Source organism: Peromyscus leucopus, chromosome 6 (assembly GCF_004664715.2).
Source record: "Peromyscus leucopus breed LL Stock chromosome 6, UCI_PerLeu_2.1, whole genome shotgun sequence".
In the NCBI taxonomy this organism is placed as follows: domain Eukaryota; kingdom Metazoa; phylum Chordata; class Mammalia; order Rodentia; family Cricetidae; genus Peromyscus; species Peromyscus leucopus.
In genome coordinates, this window is record NC_051068.1 from 60,172,339 (window position 1) to 60,195,208 (window position 22,870).

At 40.1% G+C, this 22,870-nt stretch overlaps 1 protein-coding gene across 1 annotated transcript in view; it reads left to right on the forward strand.

The window, feature by feature from the left end:
• Dchs2 (dachsous cadherin-related 2) overlaps positions 1 to 22,870 on the forward strand; it is a 216,262-nt gene that overhangs the window by 166,225 nt on the left and 27,167 nt on the right. Inside the window, 2 exon segments of the mRNA XM_028857068.2 lie at positions 5,641 to 6,498; positions 21,558 to 21,671. Coding sequence (XP_028712901.1) covers positions 5,641 to 6,498; positions 21,558 to 21,671 — 972 coding nt within the window.

The following is a 22,870-nucleotide window of genomic DNA, read 5'->3' on the forward strand; positions in this document are numbered from 1 at the left end:
TATTTTAGGAATGATTGATCTAAACACATTCATTTTTTTTCATGTTAGTCTTTTGTAATAATAGCAAATTACTTGAGATAATGAACTTGCAAAGGGACAAAGGCTATTTGGGCTCCCTGTTTAATTCACAATCAATTGAACCATTACTTTAGGACTGCAGTGGAACATCGTGGCAGGTACACATGCAAACTTGCTTGCATTGTGAGCTAGGGTAAAAGAGTGGAAAATGAGAGCTCCCATGATCTGCTTCAAGGACACATTTCCTATAACCTACAGGCTTACCAGGCCCACTTTGGAGAAAAGTGTTTTACACATGGGCCCCTGGGACCTATTCAACATAAAACTCATAGCATTTACCTAAATTAAGTCATGACTATTTCCTTCCTGTGTCTTATTTTTCCACCTTTGTACTCTTGGAATGTGCTCCTTTCCTCTATGTACCTATTATTTTAGAGTCCTCTTCTTCCTGCTTGCTCAAGTGCAGATTATATAACTGCCTCCTAAACTTCAATGTTCTCATAAATTCTTACCTCGATTCCTCAGTCTTCCTCCTAAAGCAGAAACCTGATTCCTGGATCAGCCTAAAATCCTTCCAGTTCTCCCCTTTAGGTTCTGCAATGAAGTATAGACCATTTGTGGTTTGACCCTGCTTTCCTCTCAAATCCATGTCTTCACTTGTGACAACCCATTTCTTATATTATACAGCAAACTCCAAGGGAATCCAGTTTTTTTTTAATTGTTCCAAGACATTTCAGCTACTAAGTGCTCATATTTACAGGACTTCATACAGTCTTTACTTTACACAGAACACTGTCTCCAAAATTTGTAGGCTTGTTTCTTCCCATTGAAAGGTGAATTTGGATTTTATTGTTTCCAGTAGCATTTTGTGGCCACACTAAGACTCTATACACTGTTGGATTCCTGTGCACCCATGCCACCTGAATATGAGTATTAAGAGCATACCATAATGTCTGCATCCTGACCTGTCTTTCCTAGACTATAAGGTCTTGGGAGCTAGATCATATGCCTAACTCTTCCTTATAGTTCCAATATCAAGCATATTTGTAATATAAAGTACGAGTTCATACTTGCCACATAATAGGACCTCACTGAATGTTTGTTGACCAAATGAATTTATTTCTCAACCACAAATATCATATAATGTAGCAGAAGTTTCTCCTGTCCTACCTGGTCCTGCTGCCCTATAGCCACTTATAAAATAATCACTCAGAGGTTTATATTAATTACCAACTGTATGGCCTATGGCAGACTTCTTGCTAGCTAGCTCTTTCATCTTAAATTAACTCATTTCTATTTATTTATGTTTTACCACGTGTTCTGTGGCTTTACCTGCATCCCATTACATGTTCCTCCTTGTACAGCAGTTCCACATCTCTTCCCTCCCTCCTTTCTCCTCTTATTATTTCTCTGGATTTTCCTGCTTGGCTCCATTCTGCCTTGCCATAGGCCAATGCAGCTTTATTTACTAACCAATGGGAATAGCATATATTCACAGCGTACAGAAAGACATCCCACAGCTCTTCCCCTTTTCTGTCTAATAAAAATGAAGGCTTTAACTTTAACATAGTAAAATTATATATAACAAAGTAGTTATCAACCAGGAATTACTGTTACAGTATCTAGTCTATTTATATTTGGCAAAATTATAAAATATTCTACCATCTCTCCTATTTTGTGAGTCGAAAGTTTTATATCTATTTTGACTTTTATCATGACTAAGGGAAGCTATAATTATAACTATCTAGTCTTCAATTTCATCAAAGACACCAGAAGGATATGATATTACTAAATAAACAGGAAGTGCATTGTAAACAACTTCCAAAAATCTAGAATTACAGACACATCTGGATGCCTGGACAGGCACTCAAAGTTCCTCTGCAACATTGGAGCATCCATCTTCAGCCTATAGGCCTAGAGTTTCTCAGTCACTTCTCCCTGTATCGTGCAGGATGTCTGGCAGTCTCCTTTCTAAAGCAAGAACTTGAAGGATCATCTCACCTTGTTTTGGCAGAATTGAGTGATCATTTTCCTATGGGTCCTGCCTGTCCACTTTATACAGCATCCTGTCAAGCAGTCAAGGCAAGGACACTTTTTTTACCCAGTGGCTAACTTTTGCCCCAAAGAAAGCAAACTCCATAATGAGTTTCTTTGATGCCTATCATCCTCTTTGAAATAATTGGTGCTGGCAGGAGCAGATGTATCTCATTGCCCAGAAAAGTCTAAATTCTTAAAATATTTTAAATGGCATATTCTGTAGGTCTTTGAAGAGTTTGAAGGTTACCTACCTAATGGAAATATATCTTTGTATATCTAAAAAACATAACTAACAGGACTACAAATTTGACTATCATAGAAGACTAATTATTAACCTCTATTTCTTAGTTATACATTACAATGTAAATGAGTTGCATAAACATAATACCTTAAACAAGAGTATAAATACATGTACAGTATAACAAAATTAACTTTAATTTTGTATCAATAAACCAAAATCCATAGCAATGTAAAACATTTTAAATAAGTTGTTGCTCCTAAAAAGTAGATTCAATAATCTACCCCTTTATCCTATCATATCTATATCCCCTTTTCTTCTTTAGAAAGAGATTACATTTACAATAAACATCCTTTAAATAAAAATAAACATATATAAACAATATTTTGGGCATTTGGGTGTAGCTTCTCATACTACTTCCTGCTGGTTGGGGGTGCTGGTAATCTTATGGAGATCCTGAGAAAATTAAGAATTATAGTGAAATCTTCACTGTAATAGTCTGTGAGGCTATATTGACCTTTCAGGGTGTCTTGGTTGATCAAACCATATTAGCCTGGAAACAATCCACAGGTTCTCACCTTCTGTGGAAACATAAGCAGAACCTCTTTTCCAAAGCAATGTATCCTTAGATACAAATTTTGAAGTCAAGATACCTTTAAAATATACATACTGATTTGACTAAATAGCCTTTACAATCAAATGTATTTATGCAGTTAAAAATCCCCAAAACAATGTAATAATATGCAGTGTCCAGATTCTTTGTGGAATTTCCATCCTTTTATGTTATCCTTATTGTCTCTTTAAAGACTTTATTTTTAAAACTATCCATTTCTTTATGTAACTGTCTATGTTCCTTTTCCTCTCTTTTTTCCAAGCCTATGCACATTTTTACACACACTATAAGCCATTTAAAGTTTTATTCCATCTAAATCTGTCTTATTGTGAATCTGTAATCATTTTTTGACCATTGATTTAAACTACAGTGTGACTAGGAACTAAGAGGCAGCCCTGGCTGCTGGCTCCACCCACCTCACCTTCCCAACATGGCAGAGGTACCTTATTGCCAGCTCTGGGGAAAACATGCTCACAGCCAAATATGGGAAACTGGGTCTATGCCTCCATCCAGCAGTGTGTAGCCCAGAAACCTTGTTTTTTTTTGTCTGTACCAACAAAAGGTAAATCCACCATGCAGTGTGCTGCACGGCTTGGAGATGCCTCTGTGTACATGGCGGTGAATCTGCTATGCTGTAGGTCAAGCCCATATGCTGCAGCATCTCTGTATCATGGCTTGCCTGAAAAGACATAACTAGGAAGCTGTTTTTAACTCTGTATTAGACTCTTGTTTTTAAAGCTTTCTCAGGTTTTGGGTGGAAATTCTTGCTATCACATCTGGGCACCAAAATGTAGCTGGAAGTTTCTCCAGTCCCACCCAACCCCACAGTCCTGCAGCCTCCTATAAAATAGTCACTCAGAGGCTTGTATTAATTACCAACTATATGGCCTATCGCAGGCTTCTTGATAGCTAGCTCTTTCATCTTAAATTAACCCATTTCTATTTATCTGTGTATTATCACGTCTATGTATCACCACGTGTTCTGTGGCTTTACCTGTGTCCCATTACATGTTGCTCCTTGGACAGCAGTACAGCGTCTCCCCCCACTCTCCTTTCTCCTTTCATTATCTCTCTTGCATTTTCCCACCTGGCTCCGTCTTGCCTTCCATAGGCCAATGCAGCTTTATTGACTAACCAATGGGAATAGCATATATTCACAGCATACAGAAAGACGTCCCACAGCAATACAATGCATCTGACCATCTCTATGTTGGATGTAGATTAACTGTGTCTTATACATAAAAAGACAGGACTCCACTCCTGAGCACTTTGTTTCTGTATGCTTTAAGTGTTTACAGACTAGCAAGACCCCATACCATTGAGCCTAGTACTTTGATCCCACCACTCATTCAAGAATATGGCCAATGAGTCTTTGAGTCATTTTTACTTCAGTAATCTACGTAGATGTCTTTGAGATGTTTTTCTTCTGCGTTCAATTATAACTTTTATTAGAGTTGGTCCCATGGAAGATAGTAAGGAACACGCATTTTGAAAGATACAGAGGTGAATAAAATACCCTTGCTGCGCAGATGTGCAGCTGCCTGACAGAAGTGTTAAGACTCACACACGCAGTGCCAGGGGATCATAGAAGAGATGAGCACAGCAGTGGGGAACAGCTGAAATAAGCTCAGCCGCCAGTAACGTTTTGGAAAAGTAGTGTAATCCACCATTTATTTTCGTGGAGTGTTTTTTAAAAGATTTATTTATTGCATGAGTATGTTTGTTTGTTTGCATGGATGCATGTGTTCCACTGCACGTGGAGGCCAAAAGAGGGCACTGGATCACATGGAACTGGAATTACAGATGGTTGTGGGTGGCCATGTCAGTACTGGGAACTGTACTGGTGTGGTGATATTTTATTTGTGCTCTAACAAATGAAGCTTGACTGGGAATCAGAGGAAAAAGCCAGGCATTATATTAAACATAGAGGTCAGGCAGTGGTAGCACACACCTTTAATCCTAGCATGCAGAAGGCAGAGATTCATCCAGATCTCTGTGAGTTCAAGGCCACATTTGGACCAGAGCCAGGCGTGGTGGCACACGCCTTTCATCCCAGCACTAGTTAGTCATAGAGGTCTGGAGGTCTGTACAGACAGATAGGAAGTGATAGAGTTGGGTGGAAAGAGGAAGTGATGTAGCTCAGTGGAGAGAGGAAGTAAGATGGTAGGACACATAAAGGTATATAGGCATGAGTAATAGGAAGTAGCTCTCTCTTTGACTGAGGATTTCTTAGCAGTAGGAATGTGGCTGACTTCTTTCTGCCTCTTTGAACTCTAAGTTTTCACCCCAATATCTGGCTCCAGGTTTTTTATTAATAAGAATGTTTAGCAATTTGTGTTAGTTACTGGGTCCTCTGGAAGAGCAGCAAGTGCTCTTAACCACTGATCCATCTCTCTAGTGTCTGCCTCCACATATCAAAACAAAACAATGTTCCTTATTCCTTAATCTTGTTTTACTGTCAATAAAATACACGTCTTAATGTTATGGGAAAATGTGTGAATACAAAACAAAACGAATGCACACACAAAACACCAGATTGGTGCACTTGTTCTAAGACCCATATTGAGAAGTTAGGGTGCTTGTCATGCTCAACTGTTCTCAGTACTTAAAAACATTCTAAGATACCATAGTCAGGAAATAAATACTTTCAATAATCAAACTAATAAGTGTATTAGCTATCAAGGAGTTATTACTTTCCCATTTCAAATGGATTTTCAATTGTTTTCTGTGACAGGTGGAAACACGGACGAGTACTTTGCTATTCATACAACCTCGGGAGAACTCTCAACAACTCGTGCTTTGGACCGGGAGCAGATCAACAATTTTACCCTCATTATCCTGTGCTCAGATTTGGGGAATCCACCTCAAAGCTCCGTGATGCAGTTGCACGTTAGGGTTTTGGACGACAATGACCACAGCCCTTCTTTTGCCATGCTTCACCATCAGGTCTCTGTGCAAGAAGATGCTGAAGTGGGCACTGTGGTCCTGGTGCTCTCTGCTGTGGACAGAGATGAGGGCCTCAATGGGCAGGTAGAATATTTTCTGTTGGAGGAATCTTCTGGTGCTTTCACTGTTGATCATGTGACAGGGACAGTGAGAACTGGCCACATCCTTGATCGAGAAACCAGACCTCAGCACACATTCCAGGCTGTGGCCAGAGACTGCAGTCCCCAGGGGGCAAGAAGCAGCATGTTGACTATCCTCATATCTGTCACTGATGCTAATGACAACGATCCCGTTTGGGAAGAGAACCCAGTTGACGCATTCCTTCCCCCGGTGCTGTCCCTAAACCAGACCATTGTTCATCTGAGAGCCAGTGACCCAGACGCAGGGCCCAATGGGACTGTGACTTTCAGTTTTGCGGACACCCAGTCAGTTTTTTCTGTCGATGAATATACAGGTGAAGTTAAACTTCAGCAGAATCCGTCTTCAGCATCTTTTCCTATTTGGGTTCAGCTAAAAGCCACAGACCAAGGGGTCCCAGCAAGGACAGCCATGGGTCTCTTGGTCGTTCACACAGAAGGAGAAGACGTGAAGCTCTCCTTCATCCAGCATCTCTATACAGGACTCGTGACTGAAAACTGTGAACCAGGTCAGTGTACCCTCAAGTTTCTTGCATATTGCCCTAATCTGGGCAAAAGGCTTTACTGCGGACTACAGAGGATTGCCATTGCAGTTTCAATTGCAAACTTATGGGTCTAGCTAGTTCTTCATATTGAAAAATTATAACCACTGTGATTGTATTAGTTCTCCGATGCTACAAGGAAGTACCAACTAGCTTAAAAAAAACAAGACCTCTCCTTTGCATCATTGTTCTGGAAGTTCCGGGCAAAACTGAGTGGGCCCATTGCTTTGGGTCTCTGTGGAGGCAACATCCTGGTGGGACAGCATGGCAGAGCAGACTGTTCATTTCACTAGCCAGGAAGCAGAGTGGGAAGAGAGAGTGGGAGTGCCCTTTGAAGGTCTATCCCCAAGGATCTAACAGCTGCCCTCTAGGCCTACCTACTGAGGGGCAGCCACTTTCCAGTGGTACCACCTTGGGTTTCACCAATTTTTTTTAACACATCAGACCCTCAGGGAACATCCACATCTGAAGGATAAGCTCATATTGACCTGGTCTGAAATAATATGTCAGGGTAGAATGCCATGATGACCAAAACACTTCTTACTTCCAAAGGTGGGCCTTCTTACTCAAGACTCAGTTGAAAAGGTTAAAGGGAAATGAATGAGAAGCCTGCATCCCCCTAGTTCCATATTTTATCAACTCCTGACAACATTGTCATTTTTTAGTTTTTTTTTAATATTTGGAATTAATCTGATGATTTAAATAGTTGTGAAAACAGCTATGTGTTAAACAGAACTTAATATTCTAACAATGTGTTTAAGAAATATTAAGCTTCAGGAAAGCTAGTTAGAAATACTTCTGCAGGTATTGCAAGCATGTGGCACATGGGAATGGCCAGATATAATGAGCCTGTCTTTGAAGAATACAATCGACACGGGAGGTTGTATAGAGTCAGCCAAGAGGTAGACCAAAAGCAGAGCATGTAACAGGAAAGAGGAAAGAAGATAGAAAGGACGGCAGCTTGGAAAGTTGTTAAATGTGATCAGAGCAAGTCACCAGATGGGGAGGGTTCCTGGGTTCTCTGCTAAGCAAGGGCTATGTGCATAAAGCATCCATTGACCTTTTCAGCTGATAGGGCAGATCCAATGCAGACTGCCAGGTGATATCAGACACCACAAGAAGAGATTTTTCTTATTATTTTCTGTTCTTGTGTTTCAGTAGGCTCAAAATATTGCAGAATGTCAATCAGTATTAGATTGACCTTAATATTATTAACACCATTTTATAGAGTCAAAAATGATTTTTTGTCATTTTCAAATGCACCTAAAATTTAAACCTTTATAATCAAATGAAAAACATTAGAGAAGTTTTCTTTTCCCGTAGATCCCTCAGACATCCTATCATGCTAAGTGGATTATTCATGCTGTTATTGTAAATTATCATCACAGTAAACTGCTTTTATTATATTTTTTTATGTGTAGGAGTCTTTTGTCTGCGTGCATGTATTTGTACCACTTGTGGCCTGGTGCCCACAGAGGACAGAAAAGGGCATTCAATCCCCTGGAACTGGAGTTAAAACAGTTGTGAGCTGTTATGTGGGTTCTGGGAATCGAACCTGGGTCCTTTGGAAGAGCAAGAGCTCTTACATGCGAAGCCATCTCTGCAGCCCCCATCCCCAATGCTTCTAATATTCATACATTTTTTTAAGAAATTTAAAGTTAGAACAAATAAATTACAGTGTACTCATGTTTATTTAACATTTATAGTTGTTGAGATGTCTTAAGCCTCTGGTATTAACATTTACCAACATCATTAAGCTTCACGCCTATATGATGTTTTCTTTTGTGTTACTGTTAGAAAAGACCCAATTTAAACAGTGGGAAAGAAATAAATGGTTACTTTAGCTCATGGCTTTAGAGACTTCAGCCTGTAGTTGACTCCCTGGATTCTGGGTCTGTGGAGAGAAAGAATATCATCACAAAGGCTGCTGAGAGAGAGAGAAAGAGAGAGAGAGAGAGAGAGAGAGAGAGAGAGAGAGAGAGAGAGAGAGAGAGAGAGAGAGAGAGCACTTTCTGCCCCCTGCTTTTCTCTGTTTCTTCCATCTGGATCCCAGCCTATCTTGGTCTCACTCACAGTAAGGGCAGGTGTCCCCCTCCCCACCATGCTGGTGCTCACAGGCACAGACAGAAGTGTACTTTAATAATCCATCTTTAAATCTAGTCAAGTTAGTGATCGGGATCACTACAGCTGACTACAGTTTCTGTTTGACCAGGATTCTTTAGTAGATGAGATTCAAGACATCCCCCAGTGGGAGCAGTTGCCACAGGCAGAGCTCAGTAGGTCAGCAGGATAACCAGACATGTGCAGTTCCCTCCTCTCTGCTACCGCTGGTCCCTCTGCCATCCACCCCCCAGTTTTCATACCGGGTGAGATGGCTTTTGATCATTTTGAACACTTCTTTATTTTCCAATTTAGATTCCTAAGACCACAAGTTGGTGTGGCTTCTTTATGGGTATTCTAAACGGGTGGCAGGTGGATGCCTGGTGGGAGGGTCAGTTGAATTTGGAGCAGTACCTTGCCTTTCCCATGATTTTTGCTGGTGCTGACCTCATACTGACATCTGTTGGAATGGCCTTAACTTCAGCAGCCCCCTTTCTTTGTGAATAAGGGGCCTCTGCTTGCCACACTTGGTTTAGTCTATGGACTCGATAGGTTCTCCTACTCTGCAGAGTCCCCAATTTGTCCAATCTTAGGTAGCTAATATTTAAGTTCAAGGGTGTCTCCTCAGTTTGTTGGCAGGCTTATCTCTCCTACCTTCAAAATCTAGTAAAAATCATTCTGAGGGATGTGGGTCTGGATGGCATGTGCTGCTCTCAATTCTATAGCCATGAAGAGTGGGTAGATGGCTTCAGAGGTTGGATCTACCTGTTGACTCCAGGCTCTGGGCTATCAAACTCCCAGGTCACTCTCAGGTAGTGAGGTTACCTCCCACTGAGGGCTGGACTGTCTCCCCTCGACACTTCACTGTCTGAGTCTTCTGTTGGCTGCTCTTTTCTCTTTGCCTGCCTGTGGTCCTCCCATTCTCCATCACTCCCCAACACAGGTTTTTGTTTGTTTGTTTGTTTTGTTTTTTTTTTTTTTGTTTTTGTTTTTTTAAAAATCAGACTTTGCCATGATTCTTCCTGGTTATTGGGTCTCTGGGGTAGCTCAGTTTAGACAATAGGCTCTTGATTAAAATGGTCCCTAACCACAGCTCTCTGAGCGATGGAGACTGGCAAAATGTAATTCCTCTCTTGCCAGAGAAATGTCAAGAACCCCTGTCTGGATGTGAGGCTTATAATCACCCACCTGTGGGAATGCTGCTGGTCTCTTCACCTGCCTGAGTTCATCAAGCATCTGCCTCCCTTCCCTATGCAGAGGGGCAGCTCAGTCAGAGCCTTGAGCTTCTGTCTTTCCTCAGATCACCCTTTGGTTTCTCCACACTTCTCTGCTGTTCTATCATTCCGTTTATGAATTTCCAATGTTCTTTCTCTCTTTCTTTGGAATAGAGTATATATATACATATATTTCCTATAACTCTTTGCACAACACAGAAGCAGCTTCTAAAGTGATGTTCCCAGGAGGCCCTGAGCTTGTTCAAATGTTAAGGACAAACCAGTTGGTTACTCACGATGGTTAAATCCACTGAGTGATGAAGCAGGCTTCCAGAAGCCAGCTTTCTCAGGGCTTCTGTTTCCCCCTAACACTGTGGATATCCTGATGAGGATGAATCAGCAACTGTTGTCCTCAGGGTGGGGTATTCAGAACTTCATGCATTTCTATGAATTGCCCTGGGGCGGAAAATTGACATTATGAATTATTTTGATACCCTGTCTAAATGTTAAGTACTCAGACTTTGGAAAACTTGAAACAATGTTGAAACATGATGACACATGGAGGCAATGTGACTAGTAAAATATATTTAATATTGTAAAATAAGTCGTGTACTTAGATCTTGAGATTTTGGAGAAGAAAACTGTCTTGCAGCACTTTGGCAGGGGATCCAGTAAGCTGCTGTTCTCCATCAGCTGGGCAGTGTGGAAATGTGACATGCATTATTGAAGTGGGGCGGGTGAGCCTGTCATGGCTCCACGGCTCATGATGAGCGAGTTCTCTTTCCATAAAGTGGAAGCAGTAATGACTTCCTCGCAAGGATGCTGCAAGGATTAGATTAAGCTGTAGGAGGGTACCAGTCATCACTTCAGTTGTTATTGTGGCTATTTTCCTTCTGTCTTAAAGCTCGACATGAAGTTTATAAAATTAGCAGGGTTTAAAAGTTCTAACTAGAGCAAGGAGCTATTACATAATGGTTGTATAATCATTGTGGAGTGTTTGCAGTTTTTAAAGGCCTGCCATCTGGATCATTTTCTGTACAAACTAGATAAGAATTGTACTTTCTAAGGAAATGAATGACCTCATAAACATAAGAGTAGGCAGCTCCATGTCACTGGGGCCTTGGGAATGTTTATGACAATAAAGGGAAAGAAAGAAATATTTTCTGTCATTCTATTTCATTACTTAGGACCAGGCTTGCATTTGAGATGAATTTCATAGTAATGAGGGCTGCCTAGGTAGCCATTTTCAATGTAGATTTTTTTTTTTACCTTATCTATGATTTAAGATAACTTTGAAGGAGACAGAAGAAAAGTCTCAGGCAAGGTTAAAATCCTCAAAACGCATATACCTCAAGACAGTTTTCATCTCTGTGAATTCATCTTAGGCTCCATCTGGGTTTCAGCCACAGGAGCTCTAGATCTTATTTACCTTAATTTATTATCATTTTATTCATTAAAAAATCATTTTTATGTATTCTTTGAAAATTTCATACATGCATAAAGTGTATCCTGGTCATATACGTCTCTCAGTTCTCTGCCCATCCCCCACCCTCAGGATCCTGTCAACTTCATGTCCTCTTTTTAAATTTTAATTTCTATTACTATCATCATTACTTTTTAACCCACTGAGTCCGATTATTGCTGCCCATATATGCAAGTGTATGAAGTTATCTACTGGGGCGTGGCCAGACCGTCCAGAGATAAGTGACTCCCCACCTTCAGCAGCCATTAACTGCCAATAGCACCTAGGTTAGGGGTGGGGCCTCAGTAGCCCCTCCCTCATCCACACTGGGATTATTTTTTATTTTATGAGAGTGAGTGTTTTGCCTGCATGTGTATATAGTACCACATGTATACAGTGTGTGCTCATGGAGGCCAGAAGAGAGTGCCAGATCTCTGGAACTGGAGTTACAGATAGTTTTAAGGTGCCATATAAGTGTCGGCATTCAAACGTTGGTCTTACACAACAAGGGCTCTCAATCACAGAGCCATTTTCTCCAGCCCCATGTGGTGGGATTTTTAACTGGCTTGATCATTCGAAGGTAGCCTCATCGAGTGGGACTTCTCAAACTGTGTGAAAGAGACTTACCCATACATCATGGTGCCAGTTTTTTTAAGATTCTGTTTGCCATGTGGGCATGTTTTAATCTCAGCATCAGAGAGAGCACATCTGTGAGTTCAAGGCAGCTAGACTACCAATGAGTAGAAACGCAAAATAACAGAAAACCTAAAAAAAAAAAGAAAAAAAGAAAATTGCTGTTTGGATAGCAATAGCCATGTTGAAATTACTAGTTTTTTTTCTTTCTTTCTAGGAATAAAGATACAGGCAGCCAAACTGTAATCAGGGAGTTATGTGTTAATCTTCACCAATTAAGAACAGGATGCAAGTCAAGTGTTGAGTGCCATTGGACTGTGAGGCCCTTTCCTAGAGCAGAATTACCAGCTGTGCCAAGCTGGATTTAGTGAGGCTGCCTTGGTTTCTGTGCCTTCATGGATCACCAGCTTCTGTTCTTTGTGTTTAAAAGCTCCTCACCTCACTTATTGACCCCTCAGTCAGAGTTTCTGCCCAGCAGCCATTAGGTTGTTTTGTTGTTGTTGTTGTTGTTGATTCTTAAAAGCTGGTTTTTGTCTAACTCTACTCCAAAGCATCACACTTTTAAAAAAAGATAAGAAACGGGGCTATAGTTTGAAAAATAGTAATATGTCTTCAATATTGGTTTTGTGGATAAGACCTCTGCCTGATCTATAAGCAGAAGCCATGTATTGTGGAAAGCATCAGGGTGGATACAGCAGAAATACCAAGAAAACATACTCCGTCTTTTACAGAGGAAACATGTGGTCCCAAGTATAATTAAAAGATTCCTAAGGAAGTCTGCTGTGTGGAAAGAAGGGACACATCCTTTCTAGCTTCTAGAGCATGAAGGAGTGGGAGAGAGCACTCCCAGCTGCCACTTTAGTTGAGGCTATAATCCAGGAGGGACCAATCTTTTGAAGGAAGAGCTAAAAGCAGAGGCCACTTTGGAACTTTGGAGGAGCCACTGCCTTGTACAGTGGACCTTTGTAAACACAAGTCAAAGGGCAATGGTAGATAGGCAATATGTTTAGGCAATGAGAAGGGTTAATCTCTGTGTCAAAGTATTTGAAATGGACAATAACAGCATAACCTACTTAAAAACAGAGGTTTATTTGGGCTCATGGTTACAGAGGTTTCATTCCATGCTCATTTAACCCCATTACTTTGGGCCCATGGGGAGGCAGATATCATGGTTGGGATTGTGTGGTGGAGCAAAGTTGATCACTTCCTGGTGATTGAGAGGGGATGAGGAGAGAGAGGATGGGAAAGGAGGAACAGAAAGAGCAGGGAAGGGGAGGGGTGGGAAGAGATGAGGGGTCACAAACAAAATGTAGCTGCCCAAAGGAATATTGACAATGATCTATTTCACACAATGAGGTCCCACCTCTTACAATTTCCACTAAGCCACCCTCAGCAGTAGTCAAAACTAACTCATGGTCTAAGGCTTCCAAACTCCTCACTCCCAAAACCTGCTGCATTAGAGACGGAACTTTTAACAATATGAGGTTTCTGGGACATTCAAAACCAGACTTTGACAGCAGTGGTGCCCATAAGAAACACTAGAGCAGTCACTACAAGATAAAACTACCATTTTATAGTAAATAACTGACAGCTGTGTAGCTGTTAAATTGCGAGATTGTCACTCTGCTCCATACACTTTAACACTGAAGGACACTCTTTCCTGTTCTTGACAATGTCCTTCACTGTTCTATTACCCTCTACATCATGTGCTCTATTTTGAGTACCCTATACTCAATTTTCTAGAGGTTTTTGAATATCCATTTCCTTTGTTCCTCTAAAAGATGGTTTGATGTATTTTGAAGTGTCCAAAGTATCTCTATTGCCATTAGTTTTAAGACATGACATGAAAGTATAGCAAGAATTAACTGGGGATGCTTCCAACTGTAGATAACAAAACCATAGGGATGTTTCTACTTGGTAAATCTTCAAAAAACACTTTTTAAATTGTTGAACCATTTAACCATTACTTCTGAGAAAGCAAAAGGGCATATCCTCAAACAAAAATAAAACTGCGGAATAGTGTGGGAAGAGAGCTGGTGCCAGGCAGGGTAAATGATATATGCAAAGGTTTGGGGATTCAAGAGAGTATGAATTTATGGTCATATGAGGCATCTTATGTGTTGGAGGCCCTTATGCCTCTTTAGGAATTACCTATCTGGAGGAGAAATTCACTGGCAGCCACTAAATTATCCCAGTGAATTTTGTAGATAGCTTCCTTTGGAGGCTGCTCTTCGTGGTCTTAGGAAGAGATTGTTAGAAGAACACTACAGTGCTCCACACCATCAGTAAACAACCAGAGCCTGAGTAAAGCCATAGAGTGAGAAAAGCTAGGAGTCTTGGACTCCACCAATATTTCATAGTCAGCCTCAGTGGGACTTGGTGATTTTTAAGATCCAGATTTCTCAACCTGGCTGCACTTAGAGACATCTTTGGAGTCCAAAAAACAATTACTAATACATCTCCCCTCTACCCAGTTCAGTGGGCATCCTTGAAGGTAGACCAATCCAACATTATTAATTGATGGAGGCTCCCATGTGATTCCAGGGGGATATCCAGGGGTCAGAGGAGAGAGGTGAGAAGAAAATGTAAAGCAGCACCACGATTTTGTCTAACTTCTGCTCCCAAACAGCAGGCAACTGCTCACCAACCTGCCCTTTGCCTGTTTCTCAAATGCCATCATCTCCTTTCAGCCTATGTGCATGTCCTTCTATTTCAAGAGAGCCTTTGATACAACTTTCAGTCTTTTTTTAAAAATAAAAACATTCAGCTAGTCTGTGTATTATGATTTTGGAACTATATCCATTTATACTTAAGACAATTCCTGGTAGAAAATAGTTACTATGTGTGGTTGGAGTTTTCTCTAGTCCTACTTAGACCCACTGCCACTCAGACCCAAATAAACACACAGGCGCTTATATTATTTAAACTGTTTGGCCTAATGGCTCAGGCTTCTTACTATATAGTTCTCATATCTTAAATTAACCCATATTTATTAATCTATAAGTTGTCACGTGGCTTGTGGCTTACTGGTACTTTACATCTTGCTTCCTCTGTGTCTGTCTGGCAACTCCTGACTCAGCCTTCCTGTTCCCAGAATTCTCTTCCCTGCCTGTCCCGCTTATACTTCCTGCCTGGCTACTGGAATCAGCACTTTATTTATCAATCAATCATCCACAGCACAAGGCCAATTTGGAGAGAATACAAGTAGTGGCTGTTTTCAGATACACATATCTCCCCACACAAAATAAGGCACACACAAACAAAAGAATAAAATAAAGAATTTATGTAATTATTCTAACACAATTCAATCAATACATCCAAAGAAAACACATAGACAACCCAATAAAATCAGTAAGGTCTGCATAAAGAAAATTAGATTATCTATAAAGAGTTATTAATAAAAATAATCAAACAGAAACTTTAGAGTTTAAGAATACTACAACTGAACTGAAAATTCACAAGGGAAATTCAATAATAGATTTGATAAAGCTGAAAATTGGTGGACTTGGAGATGAGCTATTAGGCAATCAATAGGAACAAAATGATAAAGAGATTACAAAAAAACTAAAAAAGAACTTATGGGATACCATCAAGGGAAACATTGTATTTATTATGAAAGCCTTGCAAGAAGAGAGAAAGAAGACAAAATGCAGAGGACTCCTTCAAAAAAATAATGGTCAAGAACTTTCCAACTCTAAAGAAGGAAATAGAAAAACTACTGCGAGAAGCTCACAAGACAGATCCAGGGTGAACCCAAAGGGCTTCATGGAAAAGTCATTAAAATCAAACTCTCAAATACTAAAGCAAGAAACTCTAAGGAGTCCTAGGAAACAAGTGATGTGTCCTCAAGGGGCTTCTCAGACCAATGAGGCTTCTCCACAGAGGCAGGAGAGGTCAGAAGGAAGACAAAGAACACACTCAAGATGTTGAAAGTAAGAAATTGAAATTCCCATAAAAGATACTGGGACTGACTGACAAAGCTCTTCTTTATAAACGAACCATGTGAAATGCCTGTTTCAAATCAATTTTTTTTGTTTTGTTTTTTGAAACAGGGTTTCTTATGTAACAGCCCGAGCTGTCTTGTAATTAACTCTTTAGACCAGTCTGGCGTCGAATTCACAGAGATTGACCTATATCTGCTTCCCAAGTGCTGGGATTAACAGGCATGCACCACCACCACCCTGGCCATCAACAACATATTTAAGAATAATATATATGCTTAGGAATAATGAAAATGTTCATGCACAGGATTATATGTCATTTTCATAGTTGCTTAGTTATTGCTATAATTATTGATCTTTGCACTCATTAAGAATTACATATTTGTGCTTCTAAACTGAGAGCTCAGAGCTGTTATGGGTAGTATTAGGCTTTTTTAATGGGAGTTTTGTAAAAAAGAGGAAAGTAAGACTATTAAAAGTATTGCACTTTTTGTCCAATTATACCTCATAATTGCCTAAGAATGAAAACGTTTAAGTTATTGTTTAATTTTATCTCTGTATTTCTCATTGGAGTCGAAGTTCATTATAATTTTCATAGCTTGCTATTTCTACCTTGATGTGCTATGCACAGTGATTTAAGTTTTACCTGTGTGCCCAGAGAGAAAGGCATGTTAAAAATGTGGGAGTGTGCAGGATCTAGGAAGATCAAGGCCCTTTACTTATTTCCGCTTTAATAGGGATGTTTCAGATTTAAACTTTGTCAGAGGAAAAAAATACATAAACATTTGTGGCTCTCTGCTGACTGTAGCAGCTAGTTTGGAGAGTTCTTATTGAATGAAATTTCTCTAGGTTACAATTCCATTTGACATTATAAACATTTAATTTGAAACAAAATAGAATGTTTTGTCTCCACATAAGAAGGGCCATAGTGATATTTTCCAGTTCTGTACTCATCACTGTTCTTTTACGCACAAGAAATGTCCCCATTTTCTTTTATAATTGGGCTGGAAAAAAAAAAAAAAAAACCAACCTAACCCAAGCAGAAATAAAGGCCATCGGCAAGGTCTGTGCATCTTGTCTGCATAGCTATTTGTCTCTGACTGACATCCTTAGGAATATGTGGCCACAGTTGCAATAAAATTTCCTGTACTTAAAAATAAGTTGTGTAAGGAAGGACAGAACTGTGATTGGCACCATGGATGAAGCATACTTCAATGTGTGTGTGTGTGTGTGTGTGTGTGTGTGTGTGTGTGTGTGTGTGCACAACAGCGTGTAGAAAAGGAAGGCATGTGCAGGAGCCATGTGCCTCTTGATGTGTGTACAGTAAGCACCAGTTTATGACGCAATTGGAGCATTCTCAACCCTAGCAGTACCCTGATGTTACCACCATTATCCCATTTGTTCCTTTGTTGCTAGATGACTTTGTAAGGGGTTTGGAAAGGACAGTCACTTGGAAATCTAGATGAATGAGTTTTAAACTTTGTCAGGGTTTCTGTTAAGTGTAACAACTCTAATGAGAGTGATTCAGTCTGTCCTGGTGGCATCGGCCTGTGAATCCCAGCCACCAGGAGTCTGAGGCAAAGGGGTCATAAGGTCTACAGAGCTACAGAGCGATCACAGTCAACCTGGGTAACTTAGTGACACCCCGCCTCAAAATCAATGAGGTCGGGGAGCTGGGGATGCAGCTCAGTGTTCACAGAATGCTTTGCCTTAAATGTGTGAAACCCTGTTCAGTTTTCCAGAACATCCCTCCACATAGCATATACACAAAAGGAGAGTCATATATTCTATCTGGGTTTTACTGGATTTGTGGGTCTGTGCCTCTTATCAAGGAGAGTTCTCACTGAAGTTTTGATCTCACAAATCATCTCATGGTCTTTGGTATTTATAGAAATAGATACAACTTGAGTGTTAAGCATTAAGGGATTCTAGGTGGAAATTCTTTTTAGAAAATAATTGCATTTACTTATTTTTTTTAAGGGCTAGGGGAAAGAACACACATGTAAGGGTGTGTGTGTGTGTGGTGTTTATGGGCACACATGCTGCAGCACATATGTGGAGGTCAGAGGACAACTTTCTGGAGTGGGTTCATTCCTTCCTAATGTGCAAAGGTGCATTCTGGGAATCACTTCAGTATTCAGGCTTGGCAATGAGTGTCTTTCCCTGCAGAACCATCTCTCCAGCCCTCCATGAAAAAAATTTAAGAGTCTAGGGAAAAAAATCAACTTACCCTAATGTATTTATCTTTTTTACTGATATTGCCATCAAAGTGGGTTTCAAGCTGTGTCTCTTATGTCTGTGCTGGTAGATTGATGTGCCCTGTAGGTAGAGACCAGCATTTCTCCAAGTTAGGAAACTGTGGTGCCTCTTCTCTTGCTGTTCCTTTTTGTCTTTCCTCTTTTCATACACTTTAAGCACTTACAAAAAAAAAAAATCAAGCTCTGATGCATAGAACCACATGCTTTGTTTTCGAAAAGTACGCTTGACAAGAGATATCCAATACTGTCAATTTTTAAATCTAAGAATTTGAAAATATATTCAGGAGTTAGAGACATATCTCTCGGCGGGTGAAGTGCTCACTGTGTAAGCATGAGAACCTAGCATCCAAGTGGAAAGCTGAGCACCAGCCCGACACCCTGTAATCAGCACTGGCGTGCTGTTGGGAGGACCTTACGGGCCCACTGGCTAGCCAGGCTGGCTCATCCATGAGTTTTGGGTTCATTGAGAGGCTCTATCTCAAAAAATAAGGCATAGGGTGGTAGAGTAAGACATCCAGTACTGGTCACTGACCCCCACTGGCGCATACCTCTCTCCACAAATTCATTATTTTTAATTATATACATATGTGAGGCACAGCATAATGATTTGTAACATGCACATAGTATGTGACAATTAGGATAGTTAACACTTCCATCTCCTTAAACTTTAAAAATGTTTGATTAACACATACTGATTGTACCTATATCTGAGATGCACAGATGTGGTGTGATAGCCAATACATGTACGCAATAGATACAGGTCAAATCAGGGTAATTAACTTTTATTAGTTTATATATAACTTATTATTATTCATTTATATATTAATGTATATTATTGTTAGTTTATATCTCTTTAAAGACAAAACTAATATAGAGTTCTAGAAAGGTATATAATACAAATGTATGGAAGAGATTTTCTCTTGCCATGGAACTCAGTTCAATCTATAGTGAGTAAAATGGAAGAGGCTTTTAAACTACTCACTGAAGAGCAACTGGAACCCTCAAATATCACCAGCAGCAATGGAAAATGGGAAAACAGTTGGAAGCTTCTTAAAAAAACAAGACCATTTACATTAAGTATCTTCACCTGAAGAATGAAATTAGAACTCTATACAAACACTGACACGTGGGAATTCACAGATTTATTCACAGTCATCCCAAACTGGAAACAATCTGCACATAATCCATTAGTAGATGAATGAAAAGCAAATTGTGGTGTGTGTGTGTGTGTGTATGATATATTGTATGTATGTATATATATATATTATATATAATAGAAAACTATGTTGCCATAAAAATGCAATGAATATTTGATACGAAAACAGTATATTTAAATAACTCTCAAAAATTATACTGAGAAAAAGCAGCCAGGTGTTACATGGTTGGCAAGTATATGAAGTTTTAGAGGCAGAAATGATCTAGGCTACAGAAATGCAGACTAGTCATTCCCTGCCAAAAGCATTCTGAAAAAGGGATTGAGTGCCAAAGAGTAGACGTTCAAGGGCAACTTTTGTAGTGCTAGAAACATAGTAGGTGTTGAATGTAACATTGCTTACACAGATGTGTACTATCTCAACTCAGAGGCTGATATAGTTAAAGTATGTGCATGTAAATTTTATGTTAGTGAAATTGATTAAACAGAAAACACTTTTTTTAAAAAGCTGGGCCATTGTAGGAAGTGAGTGGACCAGCAGTCTAGGAAGCAGAACAGAACAGAGCAATAAAATGCAGGCTGCTGGAAGTGAAGACATCACAGCTTGTGAATGACATCCTTGTGGTCCTCCAGGGCCCTACTGGCTGCTGTAATGATTGTCCCAGCCATAGTTGCTACTAGGCCCAGAGGACCCCAAAGCCACTAAGCATCTTCCCTCCCTACATCACCCCTGACTCGGGAACTTTCCTTTCCTCTCACCCCTTCCTGTCATGTATAGCTTTTTCACTTTTTCTTAAAGTTGTATTGAAACACAGCCACATTCACCTGTTTGTACACTGCCCATGGCTGTTTTCATGACAAACTGGGTAGACTTGAACATTTGCAATACTAACCCACAGCCTTTCACAGAGAAGCTTGCTGATGCCTAGCATAAAGCCTACTTGTTTCCACCCTCTTTCCCATCTTTCCCTCTCTGTCTGAACTTACACCACAGCTGCCTGGCAGACTCCCAGTTCAAATCACGCCAGCTACCTTATGGTTGCTATCAGCCCTTTCAAACTATTCTTGCTCATAATTAGTTGGTTCCCATATTTGATTTTGTTCCTTCCTCCACCCTGTTTAAATTCTGCTTCTTCCTTAAAGATATTTCCAAGTTGTTCCTGCCCTGTTTTAACAGTTAATGGCAACATTAGTGAACTCCTTGGTTTTTCTCTAGCCAGGTTGCTATACCTGTGACTCGTTGAGACCTGGCTTAAGAATCGTTCCCAGTGTTCAAGGGGGAATACCAAAAGACATCTTTAATTTGTCTACTATTTATTTCTCTTTCAATGGTCCAAGATTATTGCCTCTAGCCTAAATGTTCATAGTACCATTTTTTTTTAACTTTTATTGAGTCTTTGTGGATTTCACATCATGCACCCCAATTCCATTCATCTCCCCATACCCCTGCTTCCACCCTGTGCCCTTGCAATCTTCTCTTGAAAACAAAATTTAAAAGCAAAACAAAAAAAAGTTAAAAAGCAAAACCAAAACATCTCTTTATGGAAGCTGTAGTGTGGTCCAGTGAGTCACATAGTTTACCTTTTAGTCCATACATCTCTACTTGTAAGTGTTCACTAACAGTGTTATCTTAGTTGGTCTCAGCTCAGTCTTTTTTCTGTTTCCCACACAGTAGTCGAGTGTCTTTTTATAAGCATACCATAATATTTTCCTCTATTTCTTAATAGCCTTAACTCAACATAAGTACAATCAAATCCTCCCCTCCTATACACTGGTGTTTTCTGTTGATGTCTCTTCTTCAACTGACTGATACAACAAACCATGCCTTTTCCCAGCCTCACTGCCGTCCTCCCAGAATCCTTTCCTGCCAGTTCCTTATGTGGCTGCTTATTCTTCACTACACCCACACTTTTAAAAGAAGGGTCGGCTTTCCCCATCAAAAAGCAAAACAAACAAACCCCATGCTTCCTATCAGTTACAGTTTCTCTTTTCCAGGGTAGTCCACACAATCTGAAACATACTTTGATTAGGTATCGTCTAACTGTTCATTGTCTATCTTCTACCAGTTCATAACTACTGCAAGGCTGGAGGTCTCCTCCAACTTGTCCCTGCATCCCAGTACTCACTATGAGACGTGGCTTATGAAGACAGTGACTGTCACAGGAACTGACCAGTGACGCAAGAGTAGGAAGATAATACCCACTGTTGGCTCTCATGCTTCCATGAGATTTTCTAATGGTTGTTTTTTTAACCTTGACTTTACAGGTACTTCTGTTGTGACTGTAAAGGCTTTTGCTCCTGCATCAATTACAGACCCCATTAAATATTCAGTGTTTAGTGGAAATGACGATGGAGTGTTTTCCCTGGGCTCCAACTCAGGTAATTCCTCTCTACCATATGATGGTTTTATTTTCTGTTTACTTTACTGGTACTGCTGATAAGTAATTCTGAAAAATGTGAAAGACTCAGGTCAGAAGAGGGTACAGAAAGGACACAGGAGCCAAAGAATGGGAAGGGGGTGGTGAAATGTTGCTTTCTAGACATTTATGAGCTCTCAACAGCTGTGGCATCCCCCACAAGACCTGTTCAAGATCAGGCCTGTCAGTAATCCACCATGGACAGAGGAGGGGTTCATGATGCTTTAGCCCCACACAGGGAGCTGGAGGCTGAGGGAGGCAGAGTCATTCCTTAGTGGTGTAGCCACCACTAGGTTGTCTCTGCTCCAGTCCATAGCCCCCACCTATGCCCATGTAATCAAAAACTAAGTGAGTCACAAAATTAAAAACAGTAGGAGGGAGGTTTGTTAGGAATAAGGGGTTCAGCAGGGATGAAGGGAGTAGGAGAGGGTAATAGAGGGTGAATGTGATCTGATTTTATGTATACATATAAACATACATACACACATACATATGTATATGAAATTGTGAAAGGATAAATTAAAAACTTAAAAGTTTGAAATTGTTAGAGCTAAATAATCCTAAGGTAAATACTAATTGTCTTATGGCAGCCCATGAGAAATTATGGGAAACCCAAAACTGTGTATCTGTCCCCTGTCCTTCCTGTCCTTTTTTTTTTTTTTTTTTTTTTTTTTTTTTTTTGAGATGCTTTGGTTTCTATTTATAATTTATTTACCTGCTTGGGAAATTGAAGATAAAATTAGGGAGATCATTGGTACTGAATTTGATTTAAAAATAAACATACTCTGGCCTTGGGGAGTTTTCGCTGGAAGGGCCTCTAATTCACCACTCACCTCAACTGGGAAACTCAAGGACTCATGGGAAATTTCTCTGTGCTGTTAAAGAAACTACCTTCAAATAGGGTGTGCATTAAACTTGGCTTCCATACAACTATTATTGCGCTGTAAGTGAGCACCAACAATCACACGAGCATAGAGAGAGATGGGTATCAATGGCCCCATTGTCAAACCTCAACAAGGATATCACTAATAATTTCTGCATTTCTGTACAGCTCAGCTGCTTCATTTAATCTATGTTATGTGCTTGGTTGAATAAATGTCATCTCAGCCAGAGTGGTGCCATGGCACTAATCATCCTCAAAGTATTCCTAAATTCAAATTA